Below are 19,380 nucleotides of genomic sequence, written 5' to 3' on the forward strand. Positions count from 1 at the left end.
CATCATTTCCCCTGTTTTTTCTTGTTTTTGATGGCTCAATTTTTGCAGTGATATGTACATATGTACTAAAATAAGACACTACTGAGTCTGGGGCATCCATACTTCAGCTGACAGGTTTATGTTATGTGTCCTGCAGTAAGGCCAGTCTGTCACAGTACCTTCTTGGAAAAGAGTTTCCACTGCTTTGTATCACATAATTAACCCCTCCAGGAACCATGACAGCTTCTTCAGACTCAAACAGGAAGAACGTTGTTGATGACTTTTTATAGCGTAATGACCGGTTTGCTGAAGAACACCTTTGTTGCTTTAAGCACAGTGAGTATTTGTTTTCTCTACAAACAACAGAGTGTTTGAAATTCCCAAAACTGTGCAACTATTGCTGATAAAACCTAGTCTCATAATTTGCATGGCATTTTGCTATTAAGAAAAATGAAAATCAAGACAATTAAACATTCACAAACATGGTCTAAACTTTAATTTACAAACTGTTTATAATCCAGTCACATTTACCTTTGATGTAAACAGTATTTGTCCAATTCTGTAGTAAACCACAAAACAGCAATTTGCAAGTGTGTCAGTGCTAACAGCCCAGGAATAACCTCCACCTTTGTTTAAGCAGATAGAATATTTCAATTCATTTGCTATGTTAACTTACTTTATAAAGCACTTCGATGAAACACATTAATACCTTGCATACTTTATCATGTGGAGCTATCTTTGGAAATGCATGAGGCCACCAAAGTCCATGTACTAAAAGAAGGGTAAAGGTGCAGGTTGCCCTGCCCTAACAGGTGCAACAAAACTAACAGAGGAGTCGGGGAGATGCCATTCACTCACGGTGTGTTCACACCCATGCAATCCCAACAAGAAGACTTCTAAAACAAAACAGGTGAAAGCAGCTGTGTTTATCTTGACTGTGAAGGGCCTTGAGGGTTTGGACTCAAGACAAGTCATCTGTTTATTTTCTATTTGTCTCTGGTGTCAGAGGTGTCTACGATATGATGTGATGTGCACTCATCTGGTTCCTGAAGATACTGTTTAACAACACTGACAATAGTCGATACCTCTGCCATGGCCCCTTTACCTGCAACAAAGTAAAGAACCGCAGAGTTACACATACGCACTTCTGCCCATTTGCACACACTCCAAACACATTTTAAAAAACATATTCTCTTGTACGCTTCCAAGGTTTGCATATCTACATCCACTGATGGCCTCCATGTTCAAAAAATCCTGTCATTATCAATCCATCATGTTAGATAAGACGTAATGATAAAGTGCACCTCTGTGGTGGCCAAATGTGCAATAAAAAGAGGTGAAGTTCCCTCTAGTGTGCCCTTCCAGTGGAGAAGTATAACAAAGTGGTGCCCTTAAAACTGATAAATACTATTGGGTAGCTCAGTCTACAGCAATGCATCATATTCTAGGTCATCATATGTTTGTGGCATCGCTGTCATGTGAAAACCATGTATCTGTAAAAGAGATACCAGAATCACCAGTATGAAAAACTGGAATGTGAAAATGTAAGCTGTCAGACAAATGTAGTGGAGTAAAAAGTGCCATATTTGCCTCTGATATTGTGGAGTTGCATTATAAAGCACCCTGAATTTGTACTTAGGTACAGTGTTTCAGGTTTGTGACAGATTAACAGAGAAAAGTGGAGAAAAAGTTACATTTACAGTATTTTACAGCATCATTTTAAGTGTGCATTTACAGTAAATCACTGGGTTTTTGATGAAAATAATCCTTTGCTTCTTATGGATGTCGTCAGGAAAAAAAATTCCCCAAACTACCCGTTGGGCTAACTTCATTTAAATTTGTTAGACACAAATCTAAGTAAATGGCAGTAGTAGCTGGGATAACTGTTAAAACTAATTCTTAGTGCTGATACTCCCCTACTGATACTACTGGATTGTATGTATAAACACACAATCAAAAGTTAGTCTCGAGTTTTCAGCATGTTCTAATCAAATGCACACCATAACTGAGAAACTAAAATTTAAGTAGTTTGCTCGCTAAGAAGGTTGGGCAGATATATCATTGCTATCAGGGCATCTACGGATTCAAATAAGCTAAAAGGTATGACAAAGCCATATGCCAAATAGCAACACAGAACATAATGCAGCTCTTAATTTAACATTCACCAGGGTAAATTAGTGGAATGAATGGAAGTTGTGAAGAGGATGAAACGGTAACACCCCCAATGCTTCAGGAACAATACCAACCACATACCACACGTACACGGTACGTGTTTGTGTGGTGACTGTCCATATTTAGGGCTTATATATTACGTTTACTTCTTATATATTAACTACACATACAATGTTGAAGTGTGATCCGTGTCTCATCTCCTGTTCTGTGTGCAAGTCAGCTCGCAGGTCAGTTTGACCTTCAGTGTGCAGAGACCCTTAAACTCAAAAGCATCCTCCTCTCTATGAGAAAGCCTTATCTCTTTGCTCTCACACACGTAAATTAGACAGATAAGACCTGTTATGAGAGCTCGTTATGGTTAGGCAGACAAAATTAAAAGGATCTCTGTTATAACTGCTTTCACTTTGTTTTGTCCCTGCCTGGAAGGGGATGAAAGTCGGTTCTATCTACAAAAGTTAGAGTGCAACTTTATTATTTGCCCTTTAGTGCTCTGAATGCTTTGGCCCTGCATGAATACAAACAGCTGTAATGAAAATCAGAAAGACAACCGCATTTTTAAAAGTCTCTTTATTACAGACCTTTCCACGACAACTTGCCACATCTTTGTAAGGAGGCCACAGTGCACAAATGATCTGCCAGTCCGACTATCTTGGAGCCAATGGCTGATCAGAAATACATTGAGCCATTCTATCAACATCTCTTCATCCCAGAACCCATACTGGAACCAGTCTCAAAGGTCAATAAGAGCGTAGACTGGCCAGCACGCTGAGAAGCAGACAGCTTTAACTTCACAACCAATTGTTTTTTGCATTCCAACCAAAGTTCTAACTCAAAGGCAAATCTATTAAAGTCAGGGGCATTTAATGACACCAGCTATTTTGTTGTTTAGCTGCTTCAGCAACACTATAACTTGCAAAGAATCCGACAGTCACTATCTCAATTGTCCACCTCTCTCCTTACAATTAATACCAGGAGAAAACATACAAATCATCCTTAGCCTTACCAAAAACAGGATAAAGGAAGGTGCTCTGCTAATTATATTCTTTAAGTTTCCTCTCAGGTTTCTCACAAACTGATTACCATAAGGTTTCAGCCTTTTCTTTAGTTCTCTGAAGTATAGCCCACTGGGGTCAGCTGTTCTACACTGTCTAGTCTCTAAAAAATGATAACACCCATTTTCAGCTACTCATCCATGCCTAGGTGGCAGCAGGCCTAGAAAGGGAGCCCAGTTATCCTTCAGCCTGACCCTAACCCAAATCAGAGGGGATATATAATCCTGCCAATCTGTTCTGGGTCTGACCCAAGTTCTCCTCATAGTTGAATGTGTCTGGTAGGCTAAAACCACCTCAACTGGCAACATTCAATGCAAAGGACCACAGGGTCTAATCCAAGTTCTTTTCTACTTCTTCCTCCTTGAATAGCCATCTGGCTAGGCTTGTGTGTCCCTGTGACCATTGTTTTGTGAAGGGCAATAGAGCCTGGCAGTATCTCCTGAGGCGAATTGGTTCCAAGCATGGGACCATACTGAGAGCAATGGAAGACGCTTTATATTGTCCCAACATCAGGATTTTGTCAAGGGTAGAAAAATCTGGCTTCTGTAGCCAGGCCTGGGAGGAGAGCTTGCAGGTAGCACCTGGGACAGCCCAAGGCTATCACAATGTGGAGATCACTACTGTGTGGCCCCACCAGCCACAAGAGGGGATTTGGTACACCGCCAGCTGAGTGGTAGGCGAAGGCAGAGGCCTTGTACTAATCCTGGGTAATGGAAATAGGGTAGTATATATCTTGTGATACACACATCTGTAGGTGGCTCACCTTGAAAGGTGGCTTGAAAAGTTTCTAAATAAGAAGGGTGAGCATTCACAAGTTGTCTTTTAGCATTTCTCTTTATATTGGAGTAACTTAAAAACAGACTGAAAAGCCATTTCTCACTAACCCTCTCTGGTTGAAAGTATGAAGTCTGTTTACCGCTGACAACACCCAGCATCACTGCAGGTGTAGTCAGACGTGTGTGGCCTCGTGTGTGGATTCCATCATATCTGTAACCACACCCAACACACGACACACCCTGCAGGACACCCTGCAGGACTGGAAGAGGAGGAATTTCACCTAGTGTATTATGGATGTTACTGCATCTGCTGTCTTGTATTTAGCTCATTTTTTTACAATTCCTATCCTTGAGGACAATATATATGTATTTAAGGAAATAATTAGTTGAACTGCAAACTTAATAATGCTGAAAAGACCATCATGCAGTCAGAATCTATAGAATGGTAGTGCCTCATGTTACAATTGGTCAGGTCAATTTTTACTTTACATATTTCGACTGAATTGTCATTGTTTTGGTCAAACCAACTTCACCCTGCATTCTGAGATTTCATAATATTACATACATATATACATAACATAAATATTGGTAGATACTTAATATCTTGTTGTTTGTTCTGGTATTAAAACCCACCTTCATCTCCACACACGAGCTTCTTAGCAATGCAGGGAATTTCCACATATCCGAAGTCAGTCAGCCTGGATACCTGCTGGGCTGTAATGGGATGCTGCCACATAGCTGTATTCATTGCAGGGCAGAAGAGGAGAGGGCGACTGGTGTCCCATGCTCTTACCACACATGTCTGCCGATGACAAAGACTAATCAACTTGGAAATTATGTCAGAGAAATTTTGTAATTAATCATTATTTGCCTTAACATTTTGCAGTAAACCAATAAAAATGTCATGTTCTCACCAGCAGATTGTCACAAATGCCATTAGCAATCTTTCCAAGAGTGTTGGCATCAAGAGGGGCAATAACAAGGAGATCTGCCCAGCGCCTTAGCTCAATGTGTAGCACAGGGTCAGATCTCTGAGTCCACAGCTAGATCAGAGACATGATGTTATGCACAAAACTAGTAAGACGTAATAAAGTCCTCACTTCCTTTCTGGGTAATACTTTTGACCAGGGTTTCTCAATCTTTTCTGGCTCATAACCATGTTTTTATGTCTCAAAATTCTGACAACCTCAGCAACTGGAAAGCTGCCAAGCAACTACTTGCCAACTCAAGCCACATATTAATTCGCTCATGTGATTTTGTATTCTTTTCTATCTTAATTTCAAGAGCACAAAGGCACCTTCAAATTAGCTGTAGGAAAACTATGATATATTGCATACCCACATCACTTATTATCACAAATACACCAATTATTCAAAAAATGAATTTTAGAAATCTTCCACAATGCAGTCATCTTATCAGGGGCACCAAGTTTGAGAAACTCTGCTACAGATCGTCTGTAAATAATGTTAATATATTAGGACATTTGACTTGTTCATTGTTACCTCCCACTCATCCTTGTCACTGTAGATTTTTACTGAAACCTCTGCAGGATTGTAGAAATGCTTGCCATGCTCTGTGGTGACCACTCTTACATCAACCTAAAGGAGAAAACAAGACAGTGACAGCCACAGGGATTTTTTAAATCACTTTTTAGTATTGCTATAGTGCTGAAGAGCTGGAAGACTAAGAAGAGACACCTCAAACGTCAAGTATTTATCTTTATCCTAGAGACCATTTTATAGGTCTTACACTTTAGTATAGGGCTGCAACTAACGATTATGTTCATTATCAATTAATCTGATGATTATTTTCACAATTAACTGATTGTTAAGTTTGTAAAATGTAAAAAAAAAAAATGTAAAAAAATGATCATCACAATTTCCAAGAGCCCAAAGTGACATTGTCAAATTGCCAACCAACAGTCCTCTTAATCTACTTTACATTATCATAAATGACAAAGAAAAGCAGCAAATCCTTACACCTGAGAAGGTGTAGCTAGCAAATGATTGAAATTTTTGTTCAAAAAATAACTTGAAAGTATTAATTGATTATCAGAATAGATGAAAATTTTCTTTTGATCGTTTAATCAATGAATGGACTAATCATTGCAGCTCTGCTTTAGTTAGTTAGTTAGTTTAGTTTTCAAAGAACTGTGTCCTCAGATGTGCACGACAACACTGGGCATGAAAGTTTGACTGGATTCGTCAGGACCTCTGCATTTCTCTGGAGCATATCTCCTGTATCCAGTAGTGTTTGGTATTTTTGTTTATTAACATTTTAATCTTCACTTCATGATACTGCTTTATCATGGTCAGATACATTCGTTGCTTTGTGTAATTACCACAGGTTGAGCTTGTCTCTCTTTTGAATGTTCCTTCCTAATATTAAGGACAGTTACAGTGCAAAATTCTCTCAATCGTGTTAGATACAGTCTTGCCATCGTCTTTAATTTATGCATCGCTGAACATTTCACACAAGTTTCACTTCTCTTTTTAGCTTCCCCGTTTACATTCGGTTTATGGTTTTCATTAATATGCAGCTTTCGCCATTGCTGATGAGCAGACTGGAACCACTGTTTTGCTAGTTTAATCCCCCTGTACTTTGTGAGGCTTTAAAAGAAAACGACTGTATCTGAAAGTAAAATAAGAGTACCGTACCTGAATAAAAGGACCATAACAACAAGATTATACCGTTGCGTTGCTGTTTTGTATACAGCTGCCTAACAGCTGCTAACAGCTACATCTCCACCTTGCGGTTACGACGCGTTCATGTGCGCACTGCCAGGTAGAGAAGCAACAGTGTGTGGAGGTGCATAGTCATATACTTAACGTGTAACTAACAGAGGCGGGCAGAAGAAAGGGCGATTATAGGCAGGCTGAGATAAAATAAAAGTTCATAGTCACGAAGCAGCTCACCCCAGGGAGCTGAAGAAGCTCGGATACCAAAAGAGGCAGTTTCAAGGCTGCAACACTTCCCGTCACGCCAACAAGAACACGAAATGTCCCGTAAGATTTCAACAAATCATTCTTTAGACAAGCAACGTCACTATCTGTCTGCATATTAGTATATCACCAAGAAGAGGTCGGCACGGAGCTGGGGCGGTCCTGTGACCGCACCGCTTCCACTCAGCTAACTACTTCCGTAAATATTCATCGCGAGCCAATCAGAGAAGAGCACAACCAACGCTGTGTCTCCTGCACGAGCACGTCGATACGCTGACAGATGGCGAGCGCGCGCGCGCTTTCGCAGAATATTCTGGGGATTTCTTTCTAGCCTTCCAGGACAGCTAGCATGAAGCGAGGTGGCTTCATTCATTGTCCGCCCTTCCTGATATTTGCTTGAAACAAAGCTCTAGAAGAAACGGAACGATGGTACTCACGCCGCTGGTTTACTGGGCTCAACGCCATGAAGAAATTTACCTACGAGTGGAGCTGACAGACGCTCAGGTGAGCCAATGGGACAGAACTGGACGGGACGCTCTGGGGTAACGCAAAACGCCTCACTTCACATCAGGAAATTGCTTCATGGTAGCACTTGACCGACTGGTGCACTATTTTATGCATCTAAGGGTAAATCTTCTACAATGCAAATGAAGGGTGGATGTTCCTGTAACTGCCACACCGCTGGGTAAAGCTAACTGTACACTTTGCATATTGGGGGTAAACAGAGATTATTTTAGGCGGTAGTTGGTGATCAAAAAGCCCTTCTATTAAGGTCCGTCATTATATTTCAGGTTTGATCCCACCAAACCCGTTCATGATGCGCTGATAAGTATCATAATTTTGAGAAGATGTGTGTGGTACGGTCAGTCACATGGGTTTACAACCCCAGGTCCTACCTGAATCGTTGGCGCGGAGCCCCACAGGTGAGGTTAGGAGGGCTGAGATACACGTGTTGCCTCACTCACGGATGCCACTTTGTTCAGCGGTGTTGTGCACAGGTAGTAATATCATGCATGAATTCTCACTATGTATGCCTCTCTCTCTCTTTTTGCAGAATATTGACGTCCATGTGCATGAAAAAGTGCTTCGGTTTAGAGGTGACCTCCATTTCACGTTCATTTGACTATGAAAAAGTTTGGAAAAGTTCATGATTTGTAACATAATCGATGGTATTTTGTGTGTAGCCCAGGGCCATGGTGCAAAAGGACAAAATGAATACGAGTTCAGCTTGGAGTTTATTTTGCCAGTAAAGGCAGAGGTGTGTATCTAGTTTAAAATCCAGTCCGAGATATCTACTCTTTCTCTCCTACTTTTACCTACTAGCTTTGCTGATGTGCTCATTCAGTTTACCTGTGTGTCCAGGTGAGCCACAAGTCCACACAGCGGCAGGTGAATATTACAGTGCGGAAGGAGCAGCGAGGCTGGTGGGAAAGACTGGTGCAGGAGCGCAAACCAGTCTTCCTGGCACCTGACTTTGACCGCTGGCTGGACGAGTCAGACGCTGAGATGGAGATCCGGGAAAAGGTGAGAGATAAGGTTTTTTTTGTTTGTTTTTTTATCAGTGGAGCGTTTTCATGTGCAGCCCTGTGTATTTAACATCTGTATTAAACAGCATACTCTCTCTTAATACTGCATAATGCCATTATCCAAACATCAGAACTAAGATTGTATTATGGATACTAAAGGCACCGAGCAAACATATATTATATAGCTTTTTTTTTACTTTGGAAAGGAGGAGAAAAGGAACAGGCTAAAGGCTTCAAGGCATAAAGAGCAAGGTGAGTACAAATCTATCTGGATGCATGCCTGTTTCTTTAAACTGTAAAGGGTTTTTTTCACAGTAGAGTTTTGTCTCTTTGTTCAAGCAAGTTGTTTGTATAAGTTGCCTCATTGATTTCTTTTTCTATAAAATGTTTCAGGGTTTGTCAGCCTGAAAACTGGATTTTTGTTTGTATATAACCTGGTGCAGTTTCTTGGTTTTTCATGGATCTTTTTCAACATGACTGTACGTCTCTTTATGTTCGGCAAAGGTGAGAAAAGTTCTTATTTTTCCTTCATTGATCAGTTTCTCCACAAAAACCTGGTAAAACCTTGTAACATGACTCTCCCTTCAGATTCCCTTTACGACACGTTTCACGCCATCTCGGACGTGATGTTCTTCTGCCAGATCTTGGCAGCAGTAGAGGTCCTGAACGCGGCTTTTGGTGTAGTCCGGACAGGTGTTGCTCCAACTCTTATACAGGTAGTATATGAGTTTGAATTTCATGATGTGCACCAACACCTGCTTTCCACAATTTAAAAACTATGTGTAACAGATGGGATGCCTTTACATTTCAAATGTTACGGACTAATTTAATATTAAATTGCTTTTGTGGGTTTTGTTCTTCTGCAAGGTGGTTGGAAGGAATTTTATCCTCTTCATCATTTTTGGTAGTTTGGAGGAAATGCACAACAAGCCAGTTGTGTTCTTTGTTTTCTATCTGTGGAGTGCCATTGAGATTTTTAGGTAAGTATGCGTCTGCTTTGTCATGTTAATGGAGAACAGTCACGTAAATGGAATTTTCAAGTCAGAGTCAGTGTATACAGCCAGTATTTTTCAAATCACACCAAAAACATGCAGTTCTGATTCTTGATTTTGATTGATTCTGTTCATTAACACATTTGTCTTTAAGTAAAGCAACAATTAGAAATTCGATCAGAAAATTTAGTATTTTGAAAGTTAATTGGTCCCAAGTTCAGCCAGTTTTCCTTGCTCTTCTTGGCCATATGTTATGATAGAATTAATATTTGGCTTTTAGACAGTCGGTCAGCCAATTGATAACATCAAGCATCATACAACAGTGTAAAGGCAAGTTCCTTTACACTGTTGTATGATGCTTCATAGACCAAACAATCAATGCAGAGAATCATCAGCAGATGGTATAACTGTGGCTGTATGGCATCTGTGGCATCAGGCGTTGACACAACTAGCACACTGGTGCAGCAGTCGGTGTTACAAGAAGCAGCATAACAGCAGGTCATTTAGGCTTCATTGTTCTGAGGATGGGCTTTTATCAATGAAACCTTGTGTCAGTTGATTAATAGCAACACGCCTTTTGTTTCCTCCCTAAAACTAACGTGATGCTCCAATTTCAGGTATCCATTTTACATGCTGGGCTGTTTCAACACAGAGTGGAAGGCTCTCACATGGCTGCGATATACCGTCTGGATACCACTGTACCCATTAGGTGTTATTGCTGAGGGTGAGCTTGTTTACTTCTCTCACAAGTAATAACCATTCTTCATACACAAGTATTAAAATGGATGTCATCTCCCGAACCCCATGTAGCTGTTGCTGTGATTCAATCCATTCCCATCTTTGACGAGACCAAACTCTTGAGCATTCCTTTGCCAAAAGCCGTCGGTACCTCTATCAGCTTCTCTTACTTCCTGCATGTCTATCTCATTCTCATGTTTCTGGGTAAGTGTCCAGGTAATATATTAAACAAATACAGTTTATCTTTGAACAAATGTTATGTCCTAATGCCAGCATTAACCTTTGGTCACCGCCCCCCCTTCAGGACTTTTTATCAACTTCCGTCATCTTTACAAGCAGAGGAAGAGGCGTTTCCGTACCAAGAAGAGGAAAGCAAATTGAGATCTTGCACCAACAGCACTCCTCAAACACCTTTGCTGCCTCCTTATTTCTTCTTTTGAAATGATCCTTATAAACAATACGCCAGTAATCAGTTCTACTTTTTGTTATGAAGGTTTTCCCCCCACAGCCCTTTTCTCTCACTAAAATAATTTCCCGTCAGACGTCAGTCTTTTTTTTTTTGTAGATTAGATTGTAGAACAAGCTGTACTCTGTACAAAGCTTGATGTGTTTGATCATGTGTTTCTTTTTCCTTTAAATCTTGGTTGCTAATTTGTGTATGAGTGAAGAAAGCGGCAACATTCTCAACAAGTACTGTATCTGTTATCATTCCAGATTTCTAAACTGTCCCACCAACCTCAGGGAAAATTATGCTGGCAACTGATAAAACACAGAGCATTTTGTGTCCCTTATGCTCAATAACACAGTAACCAGCTATGAAGAATTTTTATTTATATCCCTCGTTATGCTATTTCATGATTTTGACAGTCACCCGAATTTTAAATGCCAACAATAAGAGTAATTTCCTAGGTCTCCTGTAAATGTAAGGGTTTTTTGACAATGAATAAAAAGAAAACTTAAATCTGGTCAATTTGTGAAAAAGATTCTACAAAGGAGCATGTAAAAAAATATGTACACATGAACACCTTACAAACACCTCATGTACGTTTTGCCATGTTTAGGCAGTGTCAGAGAAGGAGTGTAAGTTATCAATTTGCTTGATTTGGGTTCCACATACTGGTTCTTGAAGCAGCCCCTTTCACAAGTTCCTTAAAGAACGTTAGGAACACACAGGTCCTGTCTCCACCTTGGTCCACACAGGCTGAGGCTGCTATATTTCAGTCCATTTTTACTCATTCAGACATAGCTCAGCTTGAGAAGTCAGTCTGCATGGGAATGATGTTGTGCTCAAAAGCAGCATACTGGGAGTCACCAGTGCTCGCCAGTTTAAGTTGCTTTGCAGCGTGGGAGAGCTGGAAAGCAGCATCCGGGTGGGCCGAGTCTGGCAGCAGGGTGCACTCTCTCTCCAGCAGATCGGCCACTCCCTTCAGGAGCTCCCAGAAACCGAAAGCCAAGGCAGCCTTCCTAAGACGGTTCAGTTCCTGACAGATTCAAATACAAAATAGCAATTTGAATTTTAAAAAATATAATTATTTATAGCCCAGAGCCATTTTCAGATAAATTTACCTTATAGAAAGTTTGAGTTTTATCTGGCAGTTTCCTTGCATTCCTCAGGATCTTCTGCACATCAGTCTGTAGAACAACATAAATAATAAGTCAATGGTGACCAGAAACAACCCTCAAATATTTTGAGTCGAAGCTCACAGTGTTAAAACTCAAGAATAATCATCATTGAAGAACTTCTTTAAAATAAACACATGGTAAAGGCTCTAACTGTATATCTCAGTCAGGCTCATGCTGCAGTCATGTCACATTGGATGGATGGATGAGATGAGAAAGATTTCCATGTTTAAAACTTGTGAGGGTTCACATCATCAGGATGTAGAGTTGGGTGCAATTGGTGGTTATTATAGTATGTACATTTGTTCATCTACAGTATTGAATTCAACCATATTAGTGTTATTAAAAAGACAAAAATTAAGTTTATATCAAGCTTCATGTCTGTCAGGAAATAACATTTTGTGAAATTATAATAACAAATTTGTTCAACAAAAAGCTATGTTTTTGTATTCATTTCTTAAAGTGTCAGTGTAACTGATAATGATGATAATAAATACAGTAAGTGGCAATTCTGTGTTCAAATCATTTCACGCTCAACTGGCAGAGGCAGATCATAAGGCCACAAGGAGCAACAAGCAGGTTTCAGGCTTCGTAAAGGTGAGCGAAGTCACTTAAGTGAGTGTGATTGTGTTTTACCAAGTAGTGAGACCAATCACACACTTCACCTTCACAAAGCCTGCAGCAAAGAGCCACTATTTGTCCCCCCTTCACTGGATTTGAAGGGGGGAGCAAATATGTGACTTGAAATATGTGAATTGAAATTTTGATTCCTATTAATTTTGAAAGGCCCTATACTGCATTGCATTAAGGGGAAAAAGTCTCCTCAGTTTGCCATATCATGGCATGCCCACTTTGGGAAAACAGTCTGAAGGCACCTTGTAAAAATGACTTCTCCATTTCTTCAACAAACAACAGTGCTTTTATGCAGGGCGTTTTACTGTACCTGCAGTCCACTGGCCTTAATCCACACAGTGACATTCTGGGCATAGCTTCGTTTGACCTGGGGCTGCACAGGGAAAGGACTCTTACTGTCATCCTCTCCATAGGGATTTTCAGCAGCCTCTGAAATACCAGCAAGGTCATGAAACACAAGTAAGTCAAAGCAGTCTCACTTTGTAATAAAAACTGTTGATCATTAACTGCTTGATTATGTACACATACAGAGAGGCCTTTGCTCTTCAGGGATTTGTTTACCTGTACATGGGTTAGTGTGTCAGAAGTTACATTAAAGTGCAAAACAGATTTATATCATCATAAAAATGTCATACTCATAAAATGATGCCCTCTGGAATAAGGAACTAGCAAAGACTTGAATGAACAGTGTGCTAAAGAGATCCTATAGATGTGTGTTGGAAAAATGGAGGAAACTTGCTGTGTGCTTATTTGACAAGAGACACCAGACACAGTGAAGGGGTGAGGGGCTACCTGATATTGGTCCCAAATGTGAGATCTTGCCCAGCCAAGGCAGAGGCTCTGGACCAGGCTCAAATAGAGACATCATTAAGTTTGATTTCTTCTTGCTGTCTGCTTGGGAGTACAACATGCCATACCACTCTGGTCTGGGAAAAAGCAAGCTTGATTTAGGTGATTTCTTCAGCAAGTGCATTGACTCATTGTACTCTGCAGGTGTCTTAATATCTAAATGCACACAACTTTGTTAATAACAGAATTCAGAAATGTTGAATATAAATCTCACCCCAGCTGGACCAGTGCCACCATGCCCTCAACTTTAAGACTGCCATGTAAAAGTACACAAAAATTGGGGCTTTTGCCTGCCATTTGACTGGCAGAGGGCTCCTCCTCGAGCTCATCTGTGGCTCCTGTGCCAACTTCATCCACCTCTAAAAACAAGTACAAATAAAACAGATTGGATTATACCATAATCTGACAGGTGGCATACTGAGTGCTCATTGATTTAGGTTTTTGTATTTTAAAGGCAGATTGAGTGGGATTTTCCTAAATAAATATAAAACAAAACACAAGACTCATACAAATATAATCACCCTCAGTCATCACTTATCACCTACTAGAAGTGGGTGGCAGTGTATCTGCAGTGACCCTGCCCTCTGCCTATATTTTCTTACTTTTCTGTGTTCGGGATGTTGCTGGGTGTCAAAACGTTCTATTTTTCCTATTTATTGTTTTCAATTTATTCTAATTGCATTGGTCAATTATTTGCAGTTTGTTTGCATTTTCTTCTCATTTTTCTCTTTAATTTGTATTCTTGGAAACACAATCTGAGCTGTCCTTGTTGCGAAATGACGTGCCTGAAACTGAAGTGAACTTTTTAAGTTTGGGGACATGCAGTACAGTGCAGGTGAATATCAGTTTAAAACGATGCACTCCTTTTAAGAACATCTGTATATTTTCTATGAGCCCTAAACATGCTGTGCAGCTTATTTGTCTATGAATGTTTAGTTTTTCTTTAAAACACAACAAGAAAATGTTCAATACTTACCTTTATTTACAGCAATAGGCAGTACTAAGTGTCTGGATAAAACAGGAGGGCTGGAAATGTCAGCAATTTCAATGAAGCCCACAATTTCCAAATCTGAAACATGTATAACAGAATGAAGATGTCTTAAGGGAAAAAATAGTTTAAACTTTACTTAAGTCATGAAATTTGAAGCCAGCTGGGTACCTGTACTGACTGCTCGGGGCATGGGCTCCACTTCTTCATCCATCACAACAGGCTCAGGTCGAGGGAACACCTGAACGTCTGAGGACAGGTTCCCACAGTGCAGGACAGCATGGAAGGGCGAGTACGCGTGATCAATCAGCTTCCTTAAGACATACAATAGCCATGGCTCCTTGGTAAATACATAACACATGGAAAAGTACTTTTCTCTCTGGAGCAAGAGTCATACCCAAACATGGCCTGCACACTCTTCATGCAAAGTGGCCCCTCCATAGTGAAGATCTGTCCATCACCGCCACTGAGACGAAGCAGCTCCTCCAAGTTGTCCATGGCATCAGTCATCTGCAACTGCAGTTACACATGACAGGGAGGGAGGATGCATTTGTTGCAGCTACCAAATCTATTGCAAGCACGAACTTGCCATATGCTTAAGTTTTACACAGATGCAAAATAACTTCCTGGGCACACTAGAAAAAACTGTTCATGATCTAACTGATGATAAAATAACGTGCACATTTTCTCCCAAGGTAAAGTTAAAACAGTGAGGTATTTGCTCAGATGAATCAAATATCAAATATATGACAGATTAAGCATGATCAGAGATAAACTGACGTCTAAAATGTAGACCATCCTTAGTTGTGGTATGTGCGGTCATGTAGGGTCACGCAGGATCGGATCAGTAAGAGATGAGAGATGTGGTAATGTTTATATTATTTATATAGGGGCTATTAGGACGTAAATCCCCTATGGAGGTGGATATAGGTTGTTGCAAAGGAAACCATTCCTCAGTGGCACAATTCCCAGAACATGATCTGGTTTTTGAGTTAGGAAAGATATGGGTGGAGTAGGACAAAACACCATGCCAGTTTTCTGATCTGACCCTGAAGCTTTCTCAGATGGCCAGCATCGGATCTGTTACTGGTTGTTAATAAAGTTCTCTTTAACTCAAGCTTGTATCAGCGGAGTTCTTCCTACATCATCATCACACCACTGCTCAGCAGGACCTGGCTGACAAACAATCGACAGTAAAACAGTTGGTCTGGAAACACAAAAGTCTCTAGGAGTCAGTGTTTTATCACAGTCACTTACATTTCATTGCCAAAGCTATGAATATTCATCCCTATGCATTTCTAGGCTGAGAAATGCACGTACTAATAACGATCAAATTGCAATTCAAAAAATATAATTTTAAGATTTCTTTAACATATATCTAAGATATACAGGCCCAGCAAAGGCCAGCACCTTAGATCTTGTTTATGCCCAGCTATTTCTGGTCGCATGGTATCTGATCAGGTTCTCTCCATGATTTTGCAGTAAGTAAATGAAAATTAATTGTTGAGCAGTCAGCAAAAAAAGGGTGACTCAGTACCTCCTCTGCATTGGCTACACACATGATGAACAGTTTGGTTGGGAAAGGGAAAGGAAGTGGGAACTTCTTGTCATCGCTACGCTGCTTCAGTGTTTGCAAGGAGTGCCTTAAGGAACCCTTTCCAATACCAAGAGATCCATCAGTAACCAGCACCACCTATAGGACAAAGGAAGGAGGTACATAAACATAAACCTACTCAACCACAAATGGGCACAGATAGCTAAAATAACAATAGAAAAATTATCTGACTGCACATCAGCTTTATCTGATTAATAAAAAATGCAGAGGTGTGATGATATTGTATAAAGCACTCAACATACCTGACAGGGACAGGCACTGCCCCACTCCTGCTGTACCACATTACTAACTCCTTGAAGAGCTGATTCAACACAGGTCTTGTCATAGTCTTCCAGGTTGCTCAGAGCTTCCTGCTTAGAAAAAGACATTAATTAGACAACCCCAAACTCTTCTCTAAAGTCATACTCGTTTTCTCTGAGGTCAAACTGAAGTAGTTAGGAAAACTTGCTCTGATTGCTTAGACTTGCTTCTCATATCATGCACACTTTACCTGCAATGCATTGTAATCCCTGGTGAAAGGCACCAAAAGCTCCCAGAGAGAAGAAAATGCCATTAGTGTAGTGAACTCCAGGCGGTAGTTTGAGGCCATGTGTTCAAACAACATATTTAGTCCGTGGACGGCCAGATTCTTCCTCTGAAACTCCTCGCTGCCATCCAGCGACACTGGTCGTGTCATGGACAGGGACACGTCCATTAAGACCACGGTAGGCATGGCTTACTGCTAATGTAGATTCCCGAGGAATACAATGGACTTACAGTACCCTCCAATGTGCTCCTACTGAGGGAAAAAGAAAGAAAAAAGAGGGTATGTGTGAAGACAACAGCGCAAAACTAAGAAGTTAGCTAACTTAGCGTTAACTAGCGTCTCTTCCTGTCTCTGGAGGGCACATTAACAAGATCATTCATTAATCATATGGCTTATTATGCAATAACTGTTTATGTCAGCGATACTGCCTTTAAGATTAACACGGTGCGTTTAGTGTAGATCAAACAATGACTATTAAAAGCTAAGAAAGACAGAACATGTCACAGCAGAGGAGTGTTAGCTAGTTGTTCGGCTAACTAACGCTAGCATTCTGCAGTGTAACGTTAAACGACCCAACAGAAGAAACATTCTGGTTACTATTTAACAAATGTGAGAATGTAGCTACCAAAAGGTTAAAATATAAAGTGAGCAATTCATCAATTAAACACTAAATATATACGTGCCATTCAACGTTTCGCTCGCCATCCACTGTTTGTGTTCTAATGTGCACGATTACTTCCGTCCGGGTGACAACAGTGTATTTACGAATTCATAGTTCCTACCTGATCTTGCTGGGGGGATTGCACAGAAATTAACAGGAAATTAACTATCTAACAACTAACAATCTAAACATTAATTTGATTGCTTTATGTTCATCATACATTTTAGGCTAAAGCTTTAATTTAGGAAGTATTAATCCTGACTTTAGTTATTCCAGAGCATATTTTGCCGTGCTTAGGCGGGAGTAGAAGAAAACAGAGTTCAACATGTGAAAGTAATTTGTGGAAAAAAATTAGCTTGTGACATGTAGCCCTGGATCTGAATAATGTCGTGGACGTTTTGCAGAGAAACTATCAAGAAAGAGTCGCCTGTTGTAAGCATGTTGCTGTAAAATGAACATTACAGACACTGCATATACACAGTGTGCAGAATTATTAGGCAGATGAGTATTTTGAGCACCATCCTTTTTATGCATGCTGTCCTACTCCAAGCTGTATAGGGTTGAAAGCCTACTACCAACTAAGTATATCAGGTGATGTGCAGCTGTGTGATGAGAAGGGGTGTGGTCTAATGGCATCAACACCCTATATCAGGTGTGTATAATTATTAGGAAACTTCCTTTCCTTTGGCAAAATGGGTCAGAAGAGAGATTTGACGGACTCTGAAAAGTCTAAAATTGTGAGATGTCTTGCAGAGGGATGCAGCAGTCTTGAAATTAGCAAGCTTTTGAGGCGCGATCACAGAACAATCAAGCGTTTCATGGCAAATAGCCAACAGGGTCGCAAGAAGCGCGTTGAACGAAAAAGGCGCAAAATAACTGCCCGTGAATTGAGGAAAATCAAGTGTGAAGCTGCAAAGATGCCATTTGCCACCAGTTTTGCCATATTTCAGAGCTGCAACGTTACTGGAGTGTCAAAAAGCACAAGGTGTGCAATACTCAGGGACATGGCCAAGGTAAGGACTGCTGAAAAATGACCACCATTGAACAAGAAACACAAGATAAAACGTCAAGACTGGGCCAAGAAATATCTTAAGACTGATTTTTCTAAGGTTTTATGGTCTGATGAAATGAGAGTGAGTCTTGATGGGCCAGATGAATGGGCCCGTGGCTGGATCAGTAAAGGGCAGAGAACTCCACTATGACTCAGACGCCAGCAAGGTGGAGGTGGGGTACTGGTATGGGCTGGTATCATTAAAGATGAGCTTGTGGGACCTTTTCGGGTTGACGATGGAGTGAAACTCAACTCCCAGTCCTACTGCCAGTTTCTGGAAGACACCTTCTTCAAGCAGTGGTACAGGAAGAAGTCGGCATCTTTCAAGAAGACCATGATTTTCATGCAGGACAATGCTCCATCACACGCATCCAAATACACCACAGTGTGGCTGGCCAGTAAAGGTCTAAAAGAAGAAAAATTAATGATATGGCCCCCTTGTTCACCTGATCTGAACCCCATAGAGAACCTGTGGTCCCTCATAAAACGTGAGATTTACAGGGAAGGAAAACAGTACACCTCTCTGAGCAGTGTCTGGGAGGCTGTGGTTGCAGCAGCGTGCAATGTTGATCATGAACAGATCAAGAAATTGACAGAATCTATGGATGGAAGGCTTTTCAGTGTCCTCGTAAAGAAAGGTGGCTATATTGGTCACTGAATTGATTTTGTTTTGTTTTTTGAATGTCAGAAATGTTTATTTGTATATTCTCAGTTGTTATATTGGTTTACCTGGTGAAAATAAATAAGTGAGATGGGTATATATTTGGTTTTTATTAAGTTGCCTATTAATTCTGCACAGTAAAAGTTATCTGCACACACACTAAGCCTCCTAAGATAGCCCAAACTAAAAAAGCCCCACTCCAACTTCCAGAAATATTCAGCTTTGATATTATGCGTCTTTTGGGTTGATTGAGAACATAATTGTTGTTCAATAATAAAATCAATCTTCAAAAATACAACTTGCCTAATAATTCTGCACCACCTGTAGTACATAATCCTCTTAGGTTAGACTCCAGGTATGATGTCTATGGCGAACATTTGTTCACACACGCACGCACACACACACACACACACACTATATGCATATACATACGCTGCTGCTATATTGACATTTTCTGTTATATTACAACAGGCTTGGTCTTTCAAAGTGCCAGCAAAGTGACATGAAGTGCCCCCCTTTTGCCTGCTAATTAGAAAGCTGGATGTAGTTTTTTATATATTTTTTTAACCAATACCTCTGGGAAGATGAATTGTGCAAAA

General features: G+C 40.4%; 3 protein-coding genes across 4 annotated transcripts; 1 reads left to right on the top strand and 2 right to left on the bottom strand.

The window, feature by feature from the left end:
* Positions 1-456: 456 nt before the first annotated feature.
* Positions 457-7,102, bottom strand: ppcdc (phosphopantothenoylcysteine decarboxylase). Its single transcript, XM_041938208.1, has 5 exons — positions 6,895-7,102; positions 5,482-5,577; positions 4,894-5,022; positions 4,613-4,781; positions 457-1,084 (listed from the first exon to the last, which is right to left on the bottom strand). The coding sequence occupies exons 1-5, from the start codon at positions 7,036-7,038 to the stop codon at positions 966-968; spliced, it is 657 nt and encodes a 218-aa protein (XP_041794142.1). The 5' UTR covers positions 7,039-7,102; the 3' UTR covers positions 457-965.
* On the top strand, positions 6,111-12,306 carry hacd3 (3-hydroxyacyl-CoA dehydratase 3). Its single transcript, XM_041938207.1, has 11 exons — positions 6,111-7,425; positions 7,976-8,018; positions 8,106-8,179; positions 8,284-8,445; positions 8,654-8,699; positions 8,841-8,951; positions 9,036-9,163; positions 9,315-9,427; positions 10,057-10,163; positions 10,250-10,381; positions 10,482-12,306. Exons 1-11 carry the CDS (start codon positions 7,348-7,350, stop codon positions 10,556-10,558), a joined length of 1,071 nt encoding a protein of 356 aa, XP_041794141.1. The 5' UTR covers positions 6,111-7,347; the 3' UTR covers positions 10,559-12,306.
* Positions 10,987-17,148, bottom strand: ints14 (integrator complex subunit 14). Of its 2 annotated transcripts, none has more exons than XM_041938203.1 (12): positions 17,092-17,148; positions 16,373-16,660; positions 16,125-16,232; positions 15,805-15,960; positions 14,665-14,783; positions 14,439-14,581; positions 14,256-14,348; positions 13,494-13,638; positions 13,223-13,356; positions 12,741-12,859; positions 11,744-11,809; positions 10,987-11,658 (listed from the first exon to the last, which is right to left on the bottom strand). In XM_041938203.1, the coding sequence occupies exons 2-12, from the start codon at positions 16,592-16,594 to the stop codon at positions 11,425-11,427; spliced, it is 1,539 nt and encodes a 512-aa protein (XP_041794137.1). In that variant the 5' UTR covers positions 16,595-16,660; positions 17,092-17,148; the 3' UTR covers positions 10,987-11,424. The 2 variants fall into 2 exon arrangements, with proteins under 2 accessions (XP_041794137.1, XP_041794138.1); XM_041938204.1 differs by having other exon boundaries at positions 16,373-16,657; positions 17,092-17,147.
* Between the last annotated feature and the right edge of the window lie 2,232 nt (positions 17,149-19,380).

The sequence above is a fragment of the Chelmon rostratus genome, chromosome 6, assembly GCF_017976325.1.
Source record: "Chelmon rostratus isolate fCheRos1 chromosome 6, fCheRos1.pri, whole genome shotgun sequence".
NCBI lineage: Eukaryota > Metazoa > Chordata > Actinopteri > Chaetodontiformes > Chaetodontidae > Chelmon > Chelmon rostratus.